The sequence below is a fragment of the Nomascus leucogenys genome, chromosome X, assembly GCF_006542625.1.
Source record: "Nomascus leucogenys isolate Asia chromosome X, Asia_NLE_v1, whole genome shotgun sequence".
In the NCBI taxonomy this organism is placed as follows: domain Eukaryota; kingdom Metazoa; phylum Chordata; class Mammalia; order Primates; family Hylobatidae; genus Nomascus; species Nomascus leucogenys.
The window spans coordinates 104260575-104275136 of NC_044406.1; the positions used below are offsets into that span (position 1 = coordinate 104260575).

At 36.3% G+C, this 14562-nt stretch overlaps 1 protein-coding gene across 2 annotated transcripts in view; it reads right to left on the reverse strand.

Annotated features, from left to right (window-relative positions):
- The window catches only part of KLHL13 (kelch like family member 13), a 78394-nt gene extending 64085 nt beyond the window's left edge, over positions 1 to 14309 (reverse strand). The window contains exons 1-3 of one of the 2 annotated variants that reach the window (XM_030807337.1): positions 14231 to 14309; positions 13686 to 13730; positions 13108 to 13220 (exon numbers count right to left, since the gene is read on the reverse strand). In XM_030807337.1, the coding sequence (XP_030663197.1) occupies positions 13108 to 13205 (98 nt within the window). In that variant the 5' untranslated portion in view covers positions 13206 to 13220; positions 13686 to 13730; positions 14231 to 14309. Of the gene's footprint in view, positions 1 to 13107; positions 13221 to 13685; positions 13766 to 14230 lie in introns of those variants that run through there. The other variant, XM_004092499.2, reaches the window with a different exon arrangement.
- Between the last annotated feature and the right edge of the window lie 253 nt (positions 14310 to 14562).

The following is a 14562-nucleotide window of genomic DNA, read 5'->3' on the forward strand; positions in this document are numbered from 1 at the left end:
TGTCTCTACAAAAAAAGTAATAATAATAAATTAAAATACCATCAAGCCCCTGCACCTGCCATAATAGGAGCCAGACAATGTCTAGAAAGTTTGGTAACCAGATCTGAGATCAGAACTTTCCTGGATGCACCTCCAAGTTTAGAAATGCCACTTTTGAGGCCATAACTTGCTGAAGAATCAAACATAATGGTCAATGAGTAGCATAGACAGTCCTCACCTGTTATTTAACTGTTCCTATTTCACTCAGTAGATGTTACCTGACACTCAAATTTTCAATATTTGCCCCCTGCATCTGCCAAAGACCAAACACTAAAGTGCATTAGCAACAACCACATAATCATATGCCACTGCTAGATAATTCAGTACTATGTTTTGAAGATTTTTAAGGTTCTCAACAACCTGTATTACTTGAATTTCCAGAGACATGCAAAGGCCTTCTAGCTGTTAACTATTATTTTCTGGTAGCCTTTATGTTCAATCTGATTTTGAACAGTCTTTTGAATAAACTGAAAATGTTTTGGGAAGGTAGAAATGTAGAGTCCTTTGAAATTTTTTTCAATGCAATAAAATGCAATCAACATCAACCAACTTGTATTATGCATACACTTTAGTACTTTTTAAATGGCTCTGATAACAGTGGAGTTATTCTGAATGATTCTGCTTGTTGCATCAAATTTTATTAAGAAAACTAATTTCATGATTTTATTCAAAATGTAGCACTATTACTTATTAACTTTTAATAAGAGACTTGGGCTATGTGAACCATCTCAAAATAGCCTGAATTTTCAAAAAAATAGTTTTTAAATAACTAGCATCTTCAATTTCACTCATATCTGTATTTTATATGATTGTATATGCTTGCAAAATCGATGTAATCAAAACAATTGCTCCTATTTTATAAAACGTAGAGCACACTAAAACCTCTAATAGGAGAAACTTGTTTTCATGATACTTTCAACACAACCCCAGATTATAGTTCTGTTACTGGATAATTCCACTTTTTAATAAGATTTCCATGAAATCATTGTTGCAAGGGCTGAGAACTGCCTATGTAATGTTTAAACTATTATAATTTTCAAGAACAAAACTACTGATCCAGAGATTAATAAATATGACTTAGTTACAGGAATGCAAAATATGTAGAACCACTTGGGTTAATTGGAACACTTTCTACAACGCATGTGTAAGCCTAACATGATTGTGTTCAACTAGAGTATTGTAGATAGAACAAATGACCTCCTAAAGATGTCCATACCTTAACCCCAGGAATCTGTGGAGATGTTGTTATATGGCAAAGGAAACTTTGAAAATGTGATAAAGGTTACGAACTTTGAAATGGGGAGTGTCTTGTTTTATCCAGGTAGCCTAATCTAATTACATGAGTCCTGAAAAAATGGAAGAGGAAGGCAGAAGAGTGAGCCAGAAAGCAGTGTGAAAAGGATTCAACCTGCTGTCGCTGGCCTTAACGAGGGAGGAATGGGGCTGGAATGCAAGCAATCTCTAGAAGCTGAAATTGTCCTTTAACTTACAGCCAACGAGATGATAGGAACCTTGGTCCTACAGCCACAAAGAACGGAATTTTGTCAATGACAGGAATGAGCAGGAAACAGATTCTCCCCTAGAGCCTCAGCCTTGCTGACACTTTTATTTGAGCCCCGTGAGACCAGTAACAAATTTCTGATCTGAAAAAAACTGTAAGATAATATGCCAAGCATGGTGGCTCATGCCTGTAATCCCAGTACTTTGGGAGGCTGAGACAGGAGGATAGCTTGAGCCCAGGAGTTTGAAACCAGCCTGGGTAACACAGCAAGACCTCATCTCTACAAATAATAATAATAATAATAGAAGAAGAAAGAAGAAGGAAGAAGAAGGAGAAGGAAGAAGAAGGAGGAGGAGGAGGAGAAGGAGGAGAAGGAGGAGAAAGGAGAAAGAAGGAGAAGGAGGAGAAGGAGAAGGAGGAAAAGGAGAAGGAGGAGAAGAAAAGAGAGAAGGAGGAGGAGAAGAAGGAGGAGGAGAAGGAGGAGAAGAAGGAGATGGAGACGGAGACGGAGAAAGAAAGAAAAGAAGAAGAAGAAAGAAGAAGAGGAAGAGGAAGAAGAGGAAGGAAGAAGAAGAAGAAGAAGAAGAAGAAGAAGAAGAAGAAGAAGAAGAAGAAGAAGAAGAAGAAGAAGAAGAAGAAGAAGAAGAAAGAAGAAGAAGAAGAAGAAGAAGAAGAAAAGAAGAAGAAGAAGAAGAAAGAAGAAGAAGAAAAGAAGAAGAAGAAGAAGAAAGAAGAAGAAGAAGAAGAAGAAGAAGAAGAAGAAGAAGAAGAAGAAGAAGAAGAAGAAGAAGAAGAAGAAGAAGAAGAAGAAGCAGCAGCAGCAGAAGCAGCAGCAGAAGCAGCAGCAGTAGCAGCAGCAGCAGCAGCAGCTGGGTGTGGTGATGCGTGCCTGTAGTCCCAGTTACTGAGGAGGCTGAGGCAGGAGGATCACTTGAGCCTGGTGGTCGAGGCTGCAGGGAGCCATGATCATGCCACTGTACTCCAGCCTGGGCGACACAGTGAGATACTGATAATGGCCTAAAATGACATTTTAGGCCATTCGTTTGCAGTAATTTGATATGGCAGCAATAGAAAAGTAATACATAGAGGTTTGGGTTTTTTGTTTTTTCATTGAGTATTTGCATGCGATTAAGCAGTGGGAGGATAATGTCTACAGGAAAGTACTAAACATACTGACTGGGGTAGAACCCTTGGAACATGCTAAAAAGAGTACATCAGCTACAGCACTGTCCATGGTAGCTAATTACCATGGGTGGGAAATGTGTGTAATCAATGAAGGTGGAATAGTGCTTCAAGGAACTATGGAAACATCAAGAGATAATGAAGTTAATCCCGATACCATATGAGCAAGTAAAGATAATTGCCTCAATATTTTCCTTCAACTTCACCACTTGACAGTATGCAAGTAAAGCTTTCTAACGTCTTCCTATACCACCCCCCAATTCAAAAAGCTTTTCCCATCTACTATACTTCCCTTTTCTTCTAATCCTAGTAAGGTATTATATAATTAATAGATGGCATGAAAGTAGCAAAACTCTATAAAAATGAAATGGCATTGGAGAAATTACGAGCTTTGAAATCACATGGCCCTATATTTGAATTTTGGCTCAACTTGTAATTTGATGTGTAACATTAAGCAAGTTAATTAACCTCTCTGAACTTGTGTCCTTATTCGTAAAATAGGGAGAAGATGTACACTTACAGGGCTTTTTGGGAGGAACGAAATTAAGTGCTTAGCACTTCTATAATAGAAGAAAATAAATTGTATTATATTTAACTATGCTAAACTAGGACTTTTTTTATTATTATACTTTAGGTTTTAGGGTACATGTGCACAATGTGCAGGTTTGTTTCATATGTATCCATGTGCCATGATGGTTTGCTGCACCCATTAACTCGTCATTTAGCATTAGGTATATCTCGTAATGCTGTCCCTCCCCCCTCCCCGCACCCCACAACAGTCCCCGGAGTGTGATGTTCCCCTTGCTGTGTCCATGAGTTCTCATTGTTCAATTCCCACCTGTGAGTGAGAACATGCAGTGTTTGGTTTTTTGTCCTTGCGATAGTTTACTGAGAATGATGGTTTCCAGTTTCATCCACGTCCCTACAAAGGACATGAACTCATCATTTTATATGGCTGCATACTATTCCATGGTGTATATGTGCCACATTTTCTTAATCCAGTCTATCGTTGTTGGACATTTGGGTTGGTTCCAAGTCTTTGCTGTTGTGAATAGTGCCGCAATAAACATACGTGTGCATGTGTCTTTATAGCAGCATGATTTATAGTCCTTTGGGTATATACCCAGTAATGGGATGGCTGGGTCAAATGGTATTTCTAGTTCTGGATCCCTGAGGAATCGCCACACTGACTTCCACAATGGTTGAACTAGTTTACAGTCCCACCAACAGTGTAAAAGTGTTCCTATTTCTCCACATCCTCTCCAGCACCTGTTGTTTCCTGACTTTTTAATGATGGCCATTCTAACTGATGTGAGATGGTATCTCATTGTGGTTTTGATTTGCATTTCTCTGATGGCCAGTGATGATGAGCATTTTTTCATGTTAAACTAGGACATTTTAAAAATTTGAAATATGTCTCATGAAGTTTAGAATATCTGTTACACCTGCTAGATTAAAATGTAATCTAAAGTTCTGAAACTTGTTTTTATTTTTTTGTTATTGAAGATAAGTTACTTCATTACTCCATTGAACTATATCATAAGAAATCCTCTCAAATAAATTGGGCATGTTCTTGCTTTAGCATGACATAAATGTGGGGGAAAATGGATAAAAACAACAGATACCCTCATCATAGTAAGTTATGCTGGGAAAAATATTTTAGTATAATTGGAAACACAATATAATTTTATTTTAGACTAAGATTAAATCTTGAGTTTGAGGTCAAATTATTACTGCTTGGAAGGTAATATATGTACCCTTGGGTGCTATAAAGTGCCTAAAAAGTAAATTATTCCCTGTCCAATGTAAAGAATGGTATTTCATTCTTGTTGTTTAAAAAGATACTATGAAGTTTAAACATAAATTGCTTCATTTTCCATCCTGTGCAATATGCACTTTAAAATGTGTTATCTACCTCCAGTTCAAGTCTCCCCACTTAGTCCAGACAAATTTTTCTTCTGAGGTATTTTCATTGCCCTTAAATCTATTATCAATATTGAAAGTACAGTGGGCAAGAATTTATTTAACCTGTTTGTCTTGGTTCCGAATTTTCACAGCAGGAGAATAAATTAAGCTATTTAATTGCTTATGAATGAAGATAGTATGGAAGATAAAAAATAATCACTTTGAATGATCACAAGGACTACGCCCCTAATCCTCAGCAGAGTTATGCCTGGCACATAATAGACAGTTGAGTAACTGCTGAATGTTATAAACTTAATATACAAGGTGATTGAAAAGGAACTGAGCACTTTCCTTTTTTTATTATACTTTAAGATTTAGGGTACATGTGCACAACGTGCAGGTTTGTTACATATGTATACATGTGCCATGTTGGTGTGCTGCACCCATTAACTCATCATTTAATATTAGGTATATCTCCTAATGCTATCCCTCCCCCATACCCCCACCCCACAACAGGCCCTGGTGTGTGATGTTCCACTTCCTGTGTCCATGAGTTCTCATTGTTCAGTTCCCACCTATGAGTGAGAACATGCAGTGTTTGGTTTTTTGTCCTTGCGATAGTTTGCTGAGAATGTGGTTTCCAGCTTCATCCATGTCCCTACAAAGGACATGAACTCATCATTTTTTATGGCTGCATAGTATTCCATGGTGTATATGTGCCACATTTTCTTAATCCAGTCTATCATTGTTGGACATTTGGGTTGGTTCCAAGTATTTGCTATTGTGAATAGTGCCACAGTAAACATATGTGTGCATGTGTCTTTATAGCAGCATGACTTATAATCCTTTGGGTATATACCCAGTAATGGGATGGCTGGGTCAAATGGTATTTCTAGTTCTAGATCCCTGAGGAATTGCCACACCAACTTCCACAATGGTTGAACTAGTTTACAGTCCCACCAACAGTGTAAAAGTGTTCCTATTTCTCCACGTCCTCTCCAGCACCTGTTGTTTCCTGACTTTTTAATGATGGCCATTCTAACTGGTATGAGATGGTATCTCATTGTGGTATTGATTTGCATTTCTCTGATGGCCAGTGATGATGAGCATTTTTTCATGTGTCTTTTGGCTGCATAAATGTCTTCTTTTGAGAAGTGTCTGTTCCTATCCTTCACCCACTTGTTGATGGGGTTGTTTGTTTTTTTCTTATAAATTTGTTTGAAATTCTACCAGAGGTACAAGGAGGAGCTGGTACCATTCCTTCTGAAACTATTCCAATCAGTAGAAAAAGAGGGAATCCTCCCTAACTCATTTTATGAGGCCAGCATCATCCTGATACCAAAGCCTGGCAGAGACACAACAAAAAAAGAGAATTTTAGACCAATATCTCTGATGAACATCCATGCAAAAATCCTCAATAAAATACTGGCAAACTGAATCCAGCAGCACATCAAAAAGCTTATCCAACATGATCAAGTGGGCTTCATCCCTGGGATGCCAGGCTGGTTCAACATATGCAAATCAATAAATGCAATCCAGCATATAAACAGAACCAAAGACAAAAACCACATGATTATCTCAATAGATCCAGAAAAGGCCTTTGACAAAATTCAACAACCCTTCATGCTAAAAACTCTCAATAAATTAGGTATTGATGGGACGTATCTCAAAATAATAAGAGCTATCTATGACAAACCCACAACCAATATCATACTGAATGGGGAAAAACTGGAAGCATTCCCTTTGAAAAGTGGCACAAGACAGGGATGCCCTCTCTCGCCACTCCAATTCAACATAGTGTTGGAAGTTCTGGCCAGGGCAATCAGGCAGGAGAAGGAAATAAAGGGTATTCAATTAGGAAAAGAGGAAGTCAAATTGTCCCTGTTTGCAGATGACATGATTGTATATCTAGAAAACCCCATCGTCTCAGCCCAAAATCTCCTTAAGCTGATAAGCAACTTCAGCAAAGTCTCAGGATACAAAATCAATGTGCAAAAATCACAAGCATTCTTATACACCAATAACAGACAAACAGAGAGCCAAATCATGAGTGAAATCCCATTCACAATTGCTTCAAAGAGAATAAAAATACCTAGGAATCCAACTTACAAGGCATGTGAGGGACCTCTTCAAGGAGAACTACAAACCACTGCTCAATGAAATAAAAGAGGATACAAACAAATGGAAGAACATTCCATGCTCATGGGTAGGAAGAATCAATATCATGAAAATGGCCATACTGCCCAAGGTAATTTACAGACTCAATGCCATCCCCATCAAGCTATCAATGACTTTCTTCACAGAATTGGAAAAAAACTACTTTAAAGTTCATATGGAACCAAAAAAGAGCCTGCATTGCCAAGTCAATCCTAAGCCAAAAGAACAAAGCTGGAGGCATCACCCTACCTGACCTCAAACTATGCTACAAGGCTACAGTAACCAAAACAACATGGTACTGGTACCAAAAAAGAGATATAGACCAATGGAACACAACAGAGGCCTCAGAAATAATGCCACATATCTGCAACTATCTGATCTTTGATAAACCTGAGAAAAACAAGAAATGGGGAAAGGATTCCCTATTTAATAAATGGTGCTGGGAAAACTGGCCAGCCATATGTAGAAAGCTGAAACTGGATCCCTTCCTTACACCTTATACAAAAATTAATTCAAGATGGTTTAAAGACATAAATGTTAGACCTAAAACCATAAAAACCCTAGAAGAAAACCTAGGCAATACCATTCAGGACATAGGCATGGACAAAGACTTCATGTCTAAAACACCAAAAGCAATGGCAACAAAAGCCAACATTGACAAATGGGATCTAATTAAACTAAAGAGCTTCTGCACAGCAAAAGAAACTACCATCAGAGTGAACAGGCAACCTACAGAATTGGAGAAAATTTTTGCAATCTACTCATCTGACAAAGGGCTAATATCCAGAACTGAGCACTTTCTAAAATGAATTACTAAGTAACTTATTTATGTACTGATTCCCCAAGAATCTCGTGTTTATACCACCTTTCTCAAAGTCTTGAGGATATAAAGCAATACATCATGGCAGCCATGTCAATCTAAAATTTTATCATGTATGTTGTTTGTAACTCTTAACTCTTTAACTGCAAGTCATTAGCACAAATACTTGCCTATCCCATGCTTCTTTCTCATCTCTCCCTCTCCCCAAGTTTGGCCGTACTTAAGTCTCAACTAAATATTCTAAGTTTCAAGCAGAATGTATGAAATTCTCAGTAACTCCATACTTCCCATGATGGTATGGAGATATGAAATTCTGCCTCTCTTCCCTCTGTACAAAGTGGTTTCTTTGCAGTGGGGGAAGCGATTACTTGGAAGAAACACGAAGTATAAAAAAAGGAATCTAGATAAATTATTGACCAGCGAATGTCTTTGAAATATCTGAAAGTGACAGCAACACTAGCTCTTTGTCTTGCAAGTGTCTTGTGTGCAATATTTTTCTGTTACATTAAATGATTTCAAGACGTCTTTTAAAAAACATACACAATAGGCTTTAAAACAAAATGTTAACTTCATTTGCACATGCCAGACTTCCTCAGGCTAAAAGATCTGAAGAACCTAAAAGAATAAACACAGACAGTGAGGAGCAAGCAATTTGATTGTAAGGCCTTCAAAAAGGCAATTTGCAAACTGTAAATTCACTAGAGGACAGTGTGAATCCTATAATTAAAAAAATAATAATATAATCTCAGGCCCTTTAAGACAAGCAGAGCTTCTGCTTAAAGGAAGAGAATTGTCTTCTATTTGGACCCCATGTGGAGCATCACATTCAAATGTAGTGTCTTACATAAAGATTAACATGAAAAAGCCATCCACGTGAGGACAACCAGGAGAGTGAAGGGTCTGAAAACCATGTCACATGAGAAGACGCCTAAGCGTGTATGTAATAGAATTTTCTTTCTATATAGCTCTATAAGGCTGCACTGGGAACGGGAGATAAAAGATACAAGGAACTGATTTTGCTCAATGCAAGGAAAAGCTGTCCATGAATGAAGGGTGCAGCCTTGGTCAGGTAGTGAGCCCTTTGTCACTGACAGTGTTCAAGAAGGACATGGAATGCCATCTTCAAGAGGTGTCATGGAATGAGTTCCTGTGTTAAAAGGGGTTTGGACTTTCTAAATGACTTCTAAGGTCACTTCTATCTCTATGATTTTCCATTAATAAATGACAACCTAGTCCTTCTGCAAGCTCAGACAAAGCAAATTCCCAAAGAACATGCCACAAAAGTTGCAGACTAACACAAAATTTATCTTAGGTGTTAGTTGTGTTATTTTTCCACATAATTTTGTTAAATTTTGTATATGTAATAAAAACAAATTAAGTAGACACAAGCAAGTAAAAGTTTATGTTTTCAAAGCAACTAAACATTATTTTCTATTTTGAGATTATCAATTTAATAAGTATTTTGCTAGAAAAGAAAGATTTCTCTAATCACAAATGATTATCAATTTAATAAGTATTTTGCTAGATAAGAAAGATTTCTGTAACCACAAAGTTTTGTTTTATTTACTAAATTAGAAAAAAAAGACAATCTTAGGGGATAGAAACATGTCAAATTTAGAAAATTCATATTTTTATTATGTCTGTGCTATGAATCACTTACAAACAAGGAGCATTTATACAATATACACAATCTTTTCTCAGGAAATGCCAGGTACTGAATTTTATTGAAGAAATTATAGAAGCAATTGCTATAGAATGCTGTGTTTTTTGGCATTTACTATAAAAATATTTTTACATATCAAAAAAAATCATAAATAGGAAGCTAACTGAATGTAAGTGCAGGGACTAAAGGAGAACAAGTCTAGTTCACTAACATTGATCATCTTTTAGATTGAGAAAGGTAACATTCTAAGGAAAACAATTCACAGGGTCTGTCTTGCTAGAATTCACTGTTATATTTCACTGGTTAATTCTTACCTAATTGCCTTCCTCCTTGCCACACTATTATTGTCAAAACTCGCTGCTGGAAAAGAAAAGATAAAAGGATCACTAGTGCTAATTTTGTTCTATTTCAGTGTGTCCTTAGCATCTAACAAGGCATTAACCCTATAATATTAGCCTGAAGGAACCATTTGCTGTTTTAAAACAATGAATACCTAAACACCATAAAAACACTTAGATGTGATTGCCCTTTCAACTTTATTAATTTAGGCTAAATGACAGAGTAATTTATATGGTTTGCACCTGTCAGGGGCAGAGTCTTTACTAATGCAGTTTACACTGGCCAGGAGATCCTCCCTCAGGCTAAGGTTGAACTTCAACCTACTCTTGAACAGAGTGCAAAGCAAACACATGTCACCAAGCACTCTGTCTCTATCAAGACAATCCCTTCAGAAATCCATATAGATGGCACACCACCCTGCAAGTGCTCAAATCTAAAGCTGAAAGAATATATCTACCCAATAAAGACTATTTGATCATCAATCAATCTAGGGCCTGAAGTATTATTTTCCTGAATCTTTTGTATTTAAGATATCCCACTTTTCTAGTATGACATTACAGCAAAATTTTTAAGTGCTTTATACTATATAAGATGCTATTTCTACTAATATTGCCACAAATACTATAGTCTTCATCATACAGAAATCTTTAAAATGTTGGGACATTTCAACTGTCATTCAAGTTCTAAACAAACAGAAAGAAAACAAACATGGACTTTAAACCCACAAGGAAAAAAGTAAAATAGTCTTGCTGCTCAATGTTTGCAGTAAGTAAAATGTTCTCTATTGTAGCCTTCACTAGCACAGCAGTACTGCCCTATCTGTAGCATCAATGGAAGAGCTACAGCGAAGCAGCACATACACTGGGTTTAGAAAGAGACCATAGAGCCTTTAGATTTTTCCCACACATGCTCAATCACTATAATACATTTTTACTACTAACTAAAATACTTCATATTGAAATTTCAGTCTTTGACAAAGTACTCAAGTCTTCAATGAAAACCACGTAATGTGTATTTGACAAAGCACGGTAAGTAATGATAAAACATTACAAACCAATACTGATGCTACACAAGCATACATACAAAAAGATCTTATATCACCTATGAAGAATTCTATATCAAAATAATACTTTAAATACTTATACATGATTTTACAGGTAAATTTCCTATATATCACAATTTATTGAGGAGTCGGAATTGAACAATTCCATTTCAGTGCAAAGAGTTTAGACCCAAAAAACACAACCATTTAAACCTATGTTTGCCAGCCAAACAACTGTGAGAACAAATATAATGTTACTTGACCCAGTAATCTAATTTAGTCTTTATCGTTTTTGAAGTGAAATTATGCTATACTTAAGTACCATTTTGTGTGTAAATGTGTTGAGGAATATAGAAAAGTACTGATGAGAAAAACATGTTAAACATGATGTTTTTATTTTTGGCCAAGTGAGGCAATGAACTGTGATCTAAAATGGTCAAAAACTAAACAACATATTTAACAACCTGATTTAAACTCCCCAAGCTAGTCTTGCTACATTTCACATAAATCTCTATCTGTGCATATTTACTTACTATTAAGTATTAATATACATAAAAAGAAAAATCAGTTAAGACCAATTCAATAATATAGAGTGTTACAATGTCAAAATAGTCTGTTACAATGTCAAAATACTCCAGCCTACCATAAGCTCTTCAAATATATTTTTCCATTCTACCTATGTGTACTACCAACAACCGATAGTCAACATGCAAGATCTATTATATTTTGTAGGTTCTATCTTCTAAATTGATTCACTCATATCATCAGGTCAAAGAGGTAAGTACTTAAAAGGAAGAAAGTGATTAATTTAAAATGTTGTGTTGAGTTGTATCTGAGCTTGTGGCTGGCATGAATAAATAAAATATGGGCATTTATTTCACCATCTCTAAAAATCGACAAATCAGCTGCAATAAGGGCTGCAATTAGGATCTTTTAGACAATCAAATATAGTAGGAATATTAGAAACATTAATAATTGTAACCTGATTTTAGTGAGGGTTTGTTTTGTTTTGTTTTTATAATAAAGTTGCTTTTGGTAAATCTTCAGTCATTTCTTGCCAGTTAAGATGCATAAAGTCAGGAAGCATCCTATTTTCTCGAATTATTTGAAAGAGCTCCAGTAACTTCTCACCTCCATTAACTTGTCACCTCCATTAATTTGTGCTTTTGACAAACACAGTTTTTGAAAAACAAATATAGCTGGTTTATTTTTACGAACTAGCCTATTTTTTTTTTACTTCATAGAAAAAAGTTTAACACCCAAAGAGATAAAAATATCCTGGAGCATAAACGGAAAGGAGCATTAAAAAATCTGAAAATAAAATGATGACAGGATTTAACTCTGAAATGGCCTCATTTTTCAACACTTCCCAGGGAATTGCTCCTTTTGGACTGAGAGCATAACCACACTTCCTCAGCATCTGAAAGGGTTTCAAAGAACGAGATAGATATAATTGTGCATCTCTACCTCACATAAAACAAAAACTAAGTTAAAAATTGGCAACTCACCACAGCTCTAAATACACAATTAAACTAAGGCAGGAGAAGTTTTCCACATTTTTCCTACTGATAAATATTTTAAAAGTAACACTCGAATTTAAAACATTCTTTTCAAAAGCTTTTCTCGTACTAATATTTTCTTTAAAAAAAGATTCGGTTTTCCTCCACCAAAAAGGATCATGAACAATACTTTAAAAGAACATTTTATTATATCTCCTGGATTTTGCCTTTAAAGCAACACTGCAAATTTAAAAAGATTTTCAAAAATTTTGAAAACTTCTAGAAAGACTTCCCAGTGCACTTCAGTATGTATTTATTTAAAATACATTTTTAAAACAGACATTTGTAGAATACTTTTTCAATCCTCATAATATAAATAACTGCTCATAGAGATATAATTTGCACAAATTCAAACTTACACTTCAGAACTTGAATGATAAAACTGAGAAAGATGTACTATCAAACATATTAATATTCATACACAACTAAAGTATAAAGTCTAAATTAAAAGACTCATTTTCTGATCAATGTTAACTCTGTTTTTAATTCATGAAAAAATAGTATAGAGGCATTACCATATTTAACACACCACCATCAATCATCAATTTTTTAATGCCATTACACAAAAAAAGTCATCCTAAGTGTTTTAGATATTCAAAAATTCAAACAAATCCAACATATGTTAAATATTAAAGTTAATTCTTTTGCAATTCCTTAGTTATGCCTTTGTACTTTCACACTGGTAATTAGATTACCATTAAACACTTTGAATAAACTTTAGAAAAACAAAACAATGATGAAGTGTGGGCATGCCAACATCTTTAAATGTAAGCAAGCTTGAGGTTTTTAATCCTGTAGGTTTTTGGATGTTGCTGTTTGGAGGCTCCCCCGCCCCCGTTTTGCCACAAGGTAGATTCATGAATGAAATCCCACTTTAATATCCTATTTTCTCTCACTTACATGTATGCTGGAGAAAGTGGAGTTGACCTGGATGTTTTAAGCACAGGAACTGGGAATTTCCAGATAGCAGGAGAGCTCGTTTTCCATTTCAATGGCATGTTGTCACCACGGTACTACAATAACAGTAAAGAGCGTTTCCATAACAGACTACCAACTAGGACTTCCATTCCACACTGTACTGACACAGCAGTGGCTGCCGCGGAGAACAAGCAAAGGATTCTGCCAGTGCCCTTACACCGATGCTTCCAATCTGTAAAATAGGGCTATAAGGTACCTCCTTAAATTCTTCCGTCCCCTAAAGCAATATGATGATTCTATCATTCCAACTCAACAATAGTGCCAGAAAAGCGTTGACTGCAGCATATTTTTTTAAGACTGCACTGTGCATACCATACAATGCAGCTTTATTTAATAAAAGCAGCCAGGCTTTTTTTTTTTTTAAGCTTGCAATACCATTGTTCTACCTTAACAGGGATACTGCAGCACTGTACTATATACTGCACCTATTAACCTGATTTCTGACCAATAGTAGCAAGAAAAAACATAGATGGGTTTCATATGAAAATGAAACAACATACCTACTCAGAATACACTTGTCATCCTCTGAACAATCTTCTTTTGAGCTGCAACAATACAAATGGGATATAAAACTCAGCATAGCCTTAGGCCACCGCTAATAGAGATCAGTGACTAAATTCAGCAGCCTGCTTTCCTCCTGTGCAAGCTCTGGCCACACAAATCAAGAATGCCATTATGGGAAAAGCCCGTTTCAAAAATTCCAGTCCCTCTGTTTTCCAGCTAGGAGAAGGCAAAATGTAAGAAGAATATAAACTGCTGCAGAACTCTGCAGGCTCTTCTAGTAGCTTCTGATTCAAGTTGCTCTCCTTTCCCTATTCTTATTTCCAAGCTGAGATGAGCAAAATCTCATACATTTACAACATGCTGTAGTAACACAAATATCACTCTCTCTTCTGCAGCAGCGAAGTACAGAGTAGCATGCTCTTAATAGTCCTCAGAGGGACGCTATCAACAATCTAATTCAATACTGCCCTCCCCTTCTCTCCCCTTTCCCCTCTTGTTCACCCCCCTTACTCCTCCCCTCCCTCCCCCGCAAACAGCTCACAAATTGCCTAGAGGAAAGACCAACGCTGCTGGCCAAGCAGGTGTCCACCAGCAGGGACCACTCCAAAGCTCAACAGCGGGTCCGGTAACCTATAGGGATTAGCGATTGTCAAGGAGGTTCAAAAATTGAAACTGCTGTCAAAGGCAGCTTGAGGTATTTCATGAAAGCAATGGCAAATACAGGGTTCATCTATATTGTTTTAAAATACTGCCAGAAAATAGCGTTGTAAATGCCCTGAAAGTGACTTTTAAGCTTCTGTTTAAAGCACCAAAACAAACTCACAAATTTTCTACACAATTCTAAAAAGTGAATATAGGTTAAATGAGTATTAT